Source organism: Erigeron canadensis, chromosome 8 (genome assembly GCF_010389155.1).
Source record: "Erigeron canadensis isolate Cc75 chromosome 8, C_canadensis_v1, whole genome shotgun sequence".
Classification (NCBI taxonomy): domain Eukaryota; kingdom Viridiplantae; phylum Streptophyta; class Magnoliopsida; order Asterales; family Asteraceae; genus Erigeron; species Erigeron canadensis.
The window spans coordinates 26,452,403-26,464,806 of NC_057768.1; the positions used below are offsets into that span (position 1 = coordinate 26,452,403).

Genomic DNA, 12,404 nt, shown 5'->3' on the forward strand with positions numbered 1-12,404 from the left:
TGTCGCATTGGACGGATATCGTACTAGTTTTTAAAGAAGTATAGATAGTTAAGCAATTAATATTCATTTGTAATTTAGCATACATAAATATTATAATTTAAATAGCAATATTTAAGCAATATTTTAGAACGACAATATTATGTAGGATAATCCTATTTCGAAACTACACGAATATATAAGATGAAACCTAGGAGTTTTTAAAAATCACTTAATAATCCATCACCATAAATATGGAGATCTAAGACTTATATCCGGATGGATTTTTCAAAATCAAATATCTTACCTACTAGTTAATCAACCCGGGTTTAACCCGGACATTTTAAATAATATTTTAAATGAAAATAAAATGTAAAGAAAAATATATGTATTTTTTGTTATTTAATACATTATAACTTGGTTTAGAGATATTAAACTGACTAATATAATATTTATATATAAATACTTATTGCATTAATAAAACATAATAGAACATTTCCAATCAAAATTAGAAATTTAAAATAAGTATTTAATGTGTTATTTATCTTTAAAAATGTTCAATACTAAATATGACATCATAAATAAAATAAAAACCTTTTGAAAAGAAAAATAGACATGCCAAATAATCCTTTTTCTAAAAAATAACTTTAGAAGACAATTCTCTTTTATTATATATAGAGATATGCCACTAACCTACTAACAATAAATAAGCAACTTAACACATATGGATATGAATAAATGAAAATTGAACATTGTCATTCTAAGGCCGGTCCTTATAGGTCGTTTTCCCCGCGGCTGAGCCACGTTCGACGCAGTGGTGCCTTCAGACGCTAGTAGCACCGCTGCGTCTGAAGGGTGCGTCCTAGCATTACGTCCAAAATCGAAACGCATGTAGAAGTGGTGGTGGTGGGTCTCAATGGGTTGTTTCCGTTGCCAAAATAAAAAAAAAAGTTTTTTTCAAACTTTTTCAAAAGTAACGGCTACTTTTGTTTAATTTAATTTAATTTAATTTTTTGTTATTCTTCTCCTATATATACCACTATCACACCACCATTTTATTTCACACTATCAAACATACATACTTCTATCTTTCTTATACCATCTCAAGCACACACCACCAAAAAAAAATGTCTAATTGATCAGCATCATCCTCCTCTAGCTCTGATTACAAATCAACCGAATACGAATCAATCAATAGGGTTGTTTCCCAGATGAATGCAGTTTTCAATCCCGAGGCCATAAGCGTTTGTCTCGGTGTTATCTTTGACGAAGAATAAAACTATAGCCGAGAAGCTTCAAGTTTTTCAGCACCCAAGTTTCAAGTTCTTCAGACTAGAAGGGTGATCCATCGAAATCACCTTGGTGCTGCAAAACTTTTACACGATCATTACTTTGCACCTAACTGCACTTACCCACCCGACATGTTTCGTAGAATGTTTAGAATGCGAAAGGAAATGTTTCTCCGCGTAGCGCGAGATATACACTCCTTTAACAGCATTCAACCGCTACTGAAGCACTTTCAGTTTTTTCACAAAGAGGCGACGGATGCTTCTGGTCGTCCCGGTTTTAACATTTTCCAGAAATGCACTGCTGCAATACGCCAGTTACTGTATAGCTATAAGGCTGATGCTTTGGACGAGTACTTGCAAATGGCGCAAAATACGGGGTACCAGTGTTTAGACGCTTTCTGCAAGTGTGTGATACACCTGTATCAACACGAGTACTTGAGAAGGCCAATAGAAGCAGATATCGAGCGGTTAACTGCTAAACATGAGCAGGTTAATGGTTTTCCGTGTATGCTTGGTAGCATAGATTGCATGCATTGGGGAGGAGGAACTGTCTGGTGGCACGACAAGGGCAGTATACGCGAGGCGACAAGGGGCATCCCACAATCATGCTTGAAGCGGTTGCTTCATATGATTTGTGGATCTGGCATGCTTACTTTGTCCCTGCTGGTTCGAACAACGACATCAACGTCCTCAACGAATTAGAATTGTTCGACGTTTTGCTTCAGGACAAGGCTCCTAATTAAAGTAGAGTTTTCGGTGAATGGCCACCGCTTTGGAAAGGGATATCACCAAGCATATGGTATTTATCCTGAATTGGTCACTCTTGTGAAGTCTTTCAAGTGCCCGATGGACACGAAAACCACCAAGTTTAAGAGGTACCAAGAAGCTGCAAGGAAGGATGTCGAGCGAGCATTCGGGGTTCTTCAAGGTCGTTGGCAGATTATTGAGCAACAAGCCCGGGCCTACAGTGTGAACAAGATAAAACGTATCATGTTATGTTGTGTGATTTTGCACAACATGATCGTTGAAGATAACGGGCGCGCAATCACACAGTTTGAAGAAGAGTTGATAACTAATACTGTCCTCCCAACTCGCACGTGGAATGAAAGGTGTTCAACACAACTTCGTATGTACGGGGAGTTGCGCGATAGAAGGACTCATCATGAACTCCGCAATGCTCTGATTGAAAATGTTTGAAACCTCCCGGAACGCGGCCGTCAATGTTGATGCGTAGTTCTCTATTTCATAATAATGTGATTTTTCACAATTTATGTTTTTTAGTTTAATTTTTAAGTTTTAAAATAAATGTAGTGTGTTTTATGTTTTTTTTAAGTGTTGTAATGTGTTTTTAATAATAAAATGTGTTTTGTTTAGTTTTGTGGAAAATATAAATGAAATAATATAATAATGGATGAATAGTATTATAAGTGGGTTAAAAGTGGGGGTTAAAGAGGAGTGTGTCTTGGTGTGTCTAGAAGAGAGAGAAACTGATGAATAGTGTTAAACGTGGGTTAAAAATGGTTCCTTATAAGGAGAGACCTAAGCATAATATTTATTAATGTCATGTTCTTTGACACCTTTACATAACAAACATGAAATGTTTTCCTGATGTTCAAATATATATGAGTGAAAATAAATACGAGTATATATAAAAAAAAAGAGTGGTGTGACTTAAGGCTAGGTTATTTGCACCATACAATGCTATGTGACATTTAGGGTTGCTTTTGATAGCCTGAAGAAAAATGGTGAGAGTGAACCTATCTATTAAGTGAGAGGGTTTCTGACAAGTGGTTCTAGTGATTGGTTTATGATAATATTAATCATAAAAAATAAGAGAAAAAGGAAGACAAATTTAGATGAAGCCAACGATACATACAAATCGTCTAACAAAGATCGTACTACAGAGTGGTATACCCGGCGAGAAACACCCGAATCGTGGGTGGAGTAGCTCTAGGCCGGTTGGCCTAAGGTGGCTCAGTTGTTTCAACTATACCTACCAACGAACTATCATCTAAGTTTTGAGTTTTGACAAACGTCGCTATAACATTTTGACTTTTAAGTTAAAGAGGACTTTTGTGGACGGTAAACCGGGAGCCCCAATTTCAATCCCGGTCCAGTTTTATCCGACCGATCCCTAAAAGACGGGCATTTACTCTGCCAAACTTTTTAACTATTTGCGCGTGCATTCCTGTTTACCTCATCTGACATCTCTTATTAATATATGGTTTGACCATTTCAAACATTACTTTTGTTTTTATATAATTTGAAGTATATGCATTATAGATTTCTAGTTCTAGTTCTAATTCTAATTTAATAACATATCCAAACGAACAATCTGTTAGGCATAACTATATTAAACGTAACATTATATTGAAGCTATAGTGATAACATAACTTGGCTAAACACATAATATTATATTTAAGCTTAATAAGACTGGATTAAATGAAAACCCTTTTTGTCTTTTAAGACAAATTAAAGGCAAATAGTTTGATCGATCATCAATAATTTAAAATGACTGGATGCCTTTGTAGAAACAGTTATGTTACATTATTTGTAATAAAAATGTCCAAATCTCACTCTCATATACCTCATAAAAAATGATATTCGATATATATGGGTATTTAATTCGGTTGTTACTATTTAAGGAAATATAAACTTTTTGTTCATATTGCAAGCTACAGTTAACCTTAAAGCTAAACGTCAAACTATATACGGTTTAGTTCAGCTATTTGCATTACTTAAGAGTACATAAACTTATTTTTTTAACAGAAAATTTTAATTATTAGTAATTAATTTTTCCAAGTTAGTAATTAAAATCAATATTCGAATTTGAATTTAAAATATCAAGAAAGTCAAAGTATCCTACTTCTTTTTAGACCTCTAGATCGACCCAGGGGCTTGTTGGCGACTACATAGCATCATAGTAGCCGAATAATTAATGCATAGCTATGAATTTAGTAATATACCTAATATAATCCTCATTGCATCATTAACATTTTTTTATTGACTTTAATAATAACAATAAATTAGTCAAAGTTGGGATGACGACATATGAGATTCTAAATTTAAGTTGTTTTATTACGAGGAATAAGGTGTGTAAAGCATGCACGAATGCATGCGCGTATAAACACAAGTACACGATTCCTTTTTATCCACATCGTTTTCTGCCCTGTTCTACGGGCATGCTTTTCCCTAACATTTTTTCCTTTTCTATTTTTTTTTTTTTTTTTTTCTTCTGAAATTTCCTTCTTATTAGCGAGCTAGCAATGATGGCTTTAAGGATTTAAGTATCCAAATCAAACCTGAAAAAAATGTCTATGTTTCTTTATATATTGTTTCGGAATTATATTATTTTATTTATATTTTTTGTGTTTAAATTATCAGTTTATTTTTTCTAAAATTTTCAGATTAATTAAATTTATATTTATTAAAATAATTCATCTTATTTTTAAAATGCTGTTAACTTTTTGTATATTTGATACGTGACTGAATTTAGTTTTTCAACATATGGAAAACTCTTGATTAGGGGCCTAAACATATAACTTTTAAACGTACAAGTATACAATAAATTATTAATTTATTATTCAGTCATAGACTTTAGACTTACAACAGTATAAAAAACTACTAGACGTATAGTATGTGGTCTCTAAAAGTATGTTTATCATAATTTTATTTTAGATAAAAAAAAGTATCTTAACTAATTTCAAATTACTCGTAAAATATACGCAAGAGTTGAAAATTGAGCATTTAAAAGAAAACTAGAGAAACATGTGTGGCACGAGTAAAGCGATGTTCCCGTTAAAGCTACGGCAGTATATATTTTTCATAACAAAGTTCATCACCGTACTTGCTGATTTTGTTGTCGGAAAAGATTTAACTCCCGTTTTCTTTATTATCTAAACTTGAATTTGTATATATATGTCAAACGACATATTTTTTAATGAGATTAGTATAATACCCACACAGTGCGATGACGGTAGTAGCAACGACGATGTGGTGGTGGCGGTACAGAATGGGATAGGTAAATTGATGTAAATGTAATTAATTTAAGGTGGAAAGTGGAGATATTTTAAAACATAAGGAATTTATTGTGTAAATTAATCCATTACGAATCACACGGTTATTTCGTATCTACTCTTTCAAATGAGGGGTTCAATAAGGTTATTTTGATTGATTCGCAAATCGCAACTAACTTTTTTCTAGCTATTTTTCAAGTGGAGAGGTGCAGAGCTTTTATATATATCTTTACTCCTTTATAAAAATTATCACACCATCCATTTTTAGAAATAGTTACACAATAGTTAAATACAAAATTACTAAATTACCCTTAATAAATACCCACTATGAAATTTTTTTTTATAAAATACCAAATTTGCCCTTAATAAATTAATTACACTCTAAACTTTTATTTTAATAATTAATACTTTAAGTCTTTATCTTTTAAAAAATTTATAGAGTTTAATGCAAGATTGGTCTCTCAAGTTTGTGCATTTTAGCAAGGGGTCCCTATTCGAGAATCGTTGCAATGGGGGTCCCTATTTTGAGAATTTTTTTGTATAATTGGTCCAAATTTAACGGATCCGTTAAAGGTGGTCGTCAAGTGTGCAACACGTGTGATGGTATTTATGTACTTTCCACTCGACAAGGACCCCAGTGCTAAAATGGAAAAACCACTGGGACCAATCTTGCAACTAACTCTTTTTTATCTAATACTATATTATAAAGCATTTTGCCATTTTTTAAATCTAAATTAAGTAATTGAACTACCTAAATTACCCTTCTTTTTTATTAACTAATTTAAACATCCCTACCTAATATACCTATAATACCCTTAAATCTCAACCATTCATTTTTCTCTCATCTCAAATCTCAACCACTCTTTTTTTTTTCTCTCTACTCCATAAATCATTTTATTCCTCTAATTCATTCAAAAAAATTTATCTTAGAAATCTTATATCGATAAATTATAAAAATTGTATCGGTGTTCTTAAAATTTCATGTTCTTTCATTAGAGATGTCATTCGATATATTTCGGCGAATTTTTAAATCTGAGGGCATAGCCCGTACTGTTAAGGCATTTGGCTATCATACTTTATGACTTGACCTATCACCCTCATCATTTCACCGCCGCAACGCACGGGCACTATCTCTTATATAATAAAAGACTATTGGCCTAACAACTTTTTAACAATTTAAAAATCTTAGTTAAACCTAAAATTAAATTTACATTTATCATAACTAAAATCATAAATAAAAAATATGGAACTAAAAAACTTTTAATTATTAATTTTATTAATAATTTAGAAAAAGTTTAATTAACTTACAATTTTTAAAAATCCATAACTAATTAATACCCTTTAACTTTTCCATAAAAAAATAAATCTTAATAAATAAATAACTTAAATAAAAATTTTAACACTTTTTAGTTTTTGATGATTATTTATTGTTAAATTACTAAAAACATATTTTCACTTAAAAGTTCAAAACTTATAAATACTTCAATTAATGATTAAACTCTAATTCACATAAATTAATAACTTATATCTACATTCTAAGAATATATCAAAGATTTTGTTTTTTAGGGCAAATATCAAATTACTAGTTTGCTTTTTCTTATATGTGTAAATTAGAATTTATAAGTTTTTTTTATTTGCATTTATTTAATAATTTATTTTATTTCAAAAAATGTTGCTGATTTTTTGTGTATTTGACACGATAGTAGATAACTAAAACACCATATATGACATTTATATTATTTGAGCAGATTTGTTTTTTTTAGTATAAATATCAAATTCTTAACATACAATATTTTAATTTTTTAAGCTTATATAATAACAAAAGTTTATATATAAATTAGTTTTCAAAAATAAAAGTATTTATGTAAGGTAGATCACCATTATTTAAATTTTAAAGTGTGCATAAATTTACTATTAGAGACCTAACGAACAGATAATTCTACATTACAATCTTTTGATATAAATCAAAAAATATATTAAGGTGTGATATGTCCATTTATATATACATTCCCATATCGTTTCTAAGTCGTTTTAAGCTTAATTATGTGCAAATTACATGTATATTCGATGCTTTGATGGTATTGTTAGTGGTTGCAGGCTTAGAACAGGTGAAATGGTTAGAAACAGCTTTCGGATGATTAGAAGATGCATTAGGATGGTTCATGGATGCGTACGAGTGAAGACGGAATGAAAACTACAAGTTTTGGCTGAAAACAGAGCAGGTGCGTCGCACCTGGAAGGTTGGTGCAGAGCATTTTCTTCTCAGAAATTTGGAAGATGTGAGAAAGCAGGGAGGTGCGGCGCACCAACCCTGTGGTGCGTCGCATATCGGGCAAAAGAATTTTTGGAAACAAGGCCAGGTGCGCCGCACCTGATGCTTGGTGCGTCGCACCTGTAGGTCGGTTTGTGATGTGCCAAATCGAGCTTTAATATTTGTAAACTAAAACTACCAAAGAACTAACTATTACGCACTCACGGGCAGTGGACCCGATCGTTTGTAATATAGCAAAGAGGTAAGTCTGAGTTCGTTCTCAGGGACTGTGAAATGATTAATTGCTTGTTAAATGGTTTGGAAAACAGGTGTTGCTCGAAATTCCCTTTGATAATTAAACAAATTGATTTGCCAATTGATTGCATAAAATTAAAGAAAGATTCAGACAAAATAATTAAAAGTCATCCACCTTGACTTCCCTTGACTTCAAATGTGATTGCATTTGATGAGGAACAAATTCTTGAGAGTTTGAAAAGTAGTCGTGACAAGATTAAACTATTCACGTGGTACCACCATCCATGAATAATTTATCGATCCACCTGACTAGTCTAATTACCCAAGCCGGTACCACCAAGACCAAGACAATTCTTCTAACAATCAGTTTTTATCTACTTATCAAATTATCAATTGAACCTATGTGACAATAACGTGGTACCACCAACCGATATCAATCACGTTGACAAATTTAACCTTTACTTAAAATGATATTCACTATCATACCATGAACTAGTGATAATTACTTATAGACAAGTAACCGTTTTAAAATCACATACACATTCGACTGGTACCACCAACGAAGAATCATATGCAACCAATATCGATTTTAATTAAATGAAAAGAATTAAAACCATCAAGATCACGGAACAACGATAATTAAATAAACCCTTTTAAATTAAAAATATAGCAATCACATTATCCGTCTAGTTTCATCAAGGTGGACGATTAAACAGTTAGCCACTCATGATCAATTCACAATAATCAAAGAAACAGAAAAGAAACATGAAGTACCAATTGTTTGAAGAAAATAATTTGCAAAACAATAATGTAGATACGATCTAGATGGGTGCCCGTAATATCTTCAATGAGTCCGCCTAAGTGAAACACTTGATTGGAGAAGGAAGAATCCTGATAGAGCAGCTCCTAGAAAGAGTTTGAATACCTCGAAATTCGTGCCTAGGGTTTATATTTATACCTCTTGAAAAATAAGGCTTTAAGTCGGCCGTTGACTTTTGTTGACCAGCCTCCCACTGCGGCGCAGTGGTCATGTGAAGGCCTCCACTGCGTCGCAGCCAAATATCACTGGAATTCCCTTCGTATGCAACATGGATGACTGCGGCGCAGTGGGATCGTGCATGCCATTCACTGCGGCGCAGCCAAATATCTCTGCCAAATCTTCGCGTGCAAAAGGGGTGACTGCGGCGCAGTGGACTCGTACAAACCCACCACTGCGGCGCAGTCGTGCCCTACGACTTGTCTCTGTTGACTTGCTTGATCACTGCGGCGCAGTGATCCTCGATTACGACCACTGCTGCGCAGCCAAATCTTACTGGACAAAAGTCACTCGTGCATGAATAACCACTGCGGCGCAGTGGGTGAATGTGCATTTCCACTGCGTCGCAGTGGACACAAAGACTTCGACCACCTCGTTTTCAACTTTCAACTCGCCACTTTCATCATTTCTTTTGCATAAATCAACTCTCGACTTCATGAATTATTGTATTAGCCAATAGTCTTCCAAATGTGAGCCAAATGACTACGTAACCTGTTAAGCGCCTGAAACTACTAACAAACACCATAAACGCGCCAAATGCACACAAAGTAGACTTAAAACATATAAATAAATGGCCAATAATGATGTGGGTAATGGGTATAAATTAGTCACATCAGTTTGTGAATACTTTTTGTAAACTCTATAAATACAAGACCAAAACCCTCCCATTCGATAAACAATCACCTCCAGTCGATTTTAGGGTTCTTTGAGACAATATTTAGCAGCTTTTTCGTCCATTAAGGTCTAGGGGTTGTTCGTGAGCTTCAAGGCATTTGGTTATCGATTTTCTTAGCTTCTACTTGTTTTCTACACATTGGTACAATATGTTCTTTTATACTTTTACTCTTTGTGCTATGTTTATGATTATGAGTAGCTAAATAACTTCATCATCCACCGAGATGAAGTGACACATTGAATAATGGTTACATAATCTTTTGAATTCAAGTTGATTGTTACACGTTTTGTCGTAATCTTAATGTTTTGAGTTCTTATGCTCTAATATACTGTTTTGTTGATAATGTATGAATGATTTAGAGGTATCTAGGTTTAGGAGTACATTATTCTAGTCGATTGGGTACAATTGATAGGTGTTAACTTGTGGTAACAAGATAATAAACAACAATAGATAATAGAATTCAAAGTGTTAACGGTTTGGTAAAATCGATAGACAAGATTGTTTACAATAACAATACAAATTAGTCAATCTAGTAGGTCTTGATAGGGAAGGTGGTAACCGGAACTTAGGGGTCGAAAAATTAGTTAATAGGTCGGATAGGGTAATAAGCTAGGTGCTCAACTAGTAAGTTCTTTGTTTTACCTCGTTATAAAATCAACAAGTTGAATTGGTTTTAATATAGATGCAACCTAAATAATGTGTTTCATGAAGTCGAAGTGGATGATCTTTTAATTCTATTTGATATACAACAATTCTCTTTTCAATAAATTCTTCGAAATTTCTAACTCTTTTAATCAATTAACTTTTTAATATAAAAATCAAGATGACGTGGTGACTTTAAAAACCAAAATCTCTTTAACTACTTAAAACTCGCTAGCTCTTTGTAGTCTCCGTGGAACGAACCTTTACTTACTTTAATCTATATTGCATACGGACGGGTCCACTGCCCGATTGTGTGTGGTATTCAATTCGGAGTATTTTTAAGGATTTTAATTTAACTAGATTTTCACACATCAAGGTGTTAGTTGCAAGATTGGTCCCTGTGGTTTTTCCATTTTCGCAATAGGGGTCCCTGTGGGGTGGAAAGTACATAAATACCCCAACACATTCCCACTTGACGGCCACCTTTAACGGATTCTTCAAAAGTGGACCAATTTTGCAAAAAGTTCTCAAAATAGGGACCCCCATTGCACCGATTCTCGAATAGGGACCCCCTTGCTAAAATGCACAAACCACAGGAACCAATCTTGCAATTAACTCAAATTTCTATTATCACAATTATACCAACCTACATCACTTAACACCGCCACCACCACCAATAGTACCATCACCCACACCACTAGACCACCTTCCCCAGCATCAACGCCACATTGCGCGGGTACTATGCTCGTATAATAGTAAAAATAAAGATTTGTTGCTTGATTAAGTTTCAAACTACTAAAAAAATTTGGCTTATTGTTTGTTTTATTAAAGACATTTCTTTGATTGTTTTGTCAGATAACTCGGTATCGACCTTGTTAAGAGGAGTTGGGCCGTTGGGGTTCTAAATAGCCTGTCGATGCCACAATAAGTGACAATTTAAACTAGGGTTGAGATTGGATCGATTTTGGCCTAAAACCGAAACCCAAACTGATACTTTCAGTTTTTGAAAACCAAAATCCGTTGGATTCGGTTTTGGCTCGGTTCGGTTTGTCGGTTTTTTGGTTCGGTTTGGTCAATTTTCGGTTGTTTTTTTCCTTTTTTTTTTTAATTTAGAAGTGAATGACACATTTTTATAATCAATATATTTTTGTAAAGTTCAGTATGCTGATTATTAACTTCAAACTATATATTTCTTCTTGTACAGTATGCATTCATAGGAAAAGGTATAGAGATCTAAAATATTGTATGCTAACCAACAATGTATGGTAAACCACTATATGTGGATTATTTATAAATACTAAAATACTAAAATACGCGTAAAACACTAGCGAAAAGAAACTAGTAATACATATAAATATAAATAAATATTAAAATATATATGGATTTCGGTTCGATTCGGTTTTTGGGGTCGGTTTTTATATATGAAATCGAAACTCGAACCAATCCGTTCGGTTTTTATGAAACAAAAACCAAACCAATCCATTTGATTTGGTCTTCGGTTTATTCGGTTCGGATTTTTCAGGTTTTTTCGGTTCGGTCTTCTCGGGTTTTTTAGGTTTTCAATTTTCAGTTATTCTGTTCGGTTTATGCTCACCCATAATCTAAACAGTTTAACTCCTTACTAGAAGTCTAAAATGAAATGAAAGACAAATGAATAATAGAAATAGAATAAAAAGAAAATTTCTCAAGTTGAAATGTAGTACGGTGTCCACGGATGACAAGATATATGTAGAAAATGTATCTTTATGACTCTAGAGATGTGCATGGTCCGGTTTGGACGGTTTTAGCTAAAAATCTCAACCAAACCAATACATATGGTTTAACGATTTTTTAAACCAATCCGTCCAAATTGTTATGTCAAACCAAACCAACTAAAACCACTTAAACTAGATTAGTTTGGACGGTTAAATGGTTTTTTATCTTTCTCTTTTTTTTTCTTCTAAAATTTAATGTATAAAAGCATATAGTGATATTCGATATCATGACTTAACAAAATATAAACAGGTCTTATTAGGCGAAACAAACATAACAAACTGTAAATGTTGCAGACAAATTTAATTGATTAAAAATTTTACAAAAGTTGTATAGATTTGATAACAATAATACAAAGAGCAAGATGAAAATGTAAATAGAAAACTAATAGAGTAATACCTATAATACAAGGATGATGAAAGGAATATAAAATTTTTATAAATTATAAATATATATGTGACAGAACCCAAACTCATTTTAGGAAAATAAGAGAATTTTTATTTTTTTTTCA

General features: G+C 33.0%; 1 protein-coding gene across 1 annotated transcript; it reads left to right on the forward strand.

Annotated features, from left to right (window-relative positions):
- The first annotated feature begins 1,418 nt into the window (after positions 1-1,418).
- LOC122610516 lies at positions 1,419-2,462 on the forward strand. The gene is made up of 2 exons (XM_043783497.1): positions 1,419-1,882; positions 1,991-2,462. Exons 1-2 carry the CDS (start codon positions 1,419-1,421, stop codon positions 2,460-2,462), a joined length of 936 nt encoding a protein of 311 aa, XP_043639432.1.
- The last annotated feature ends 9,942 nt before the right edge of the window (positions 2,463-12,404 follow it).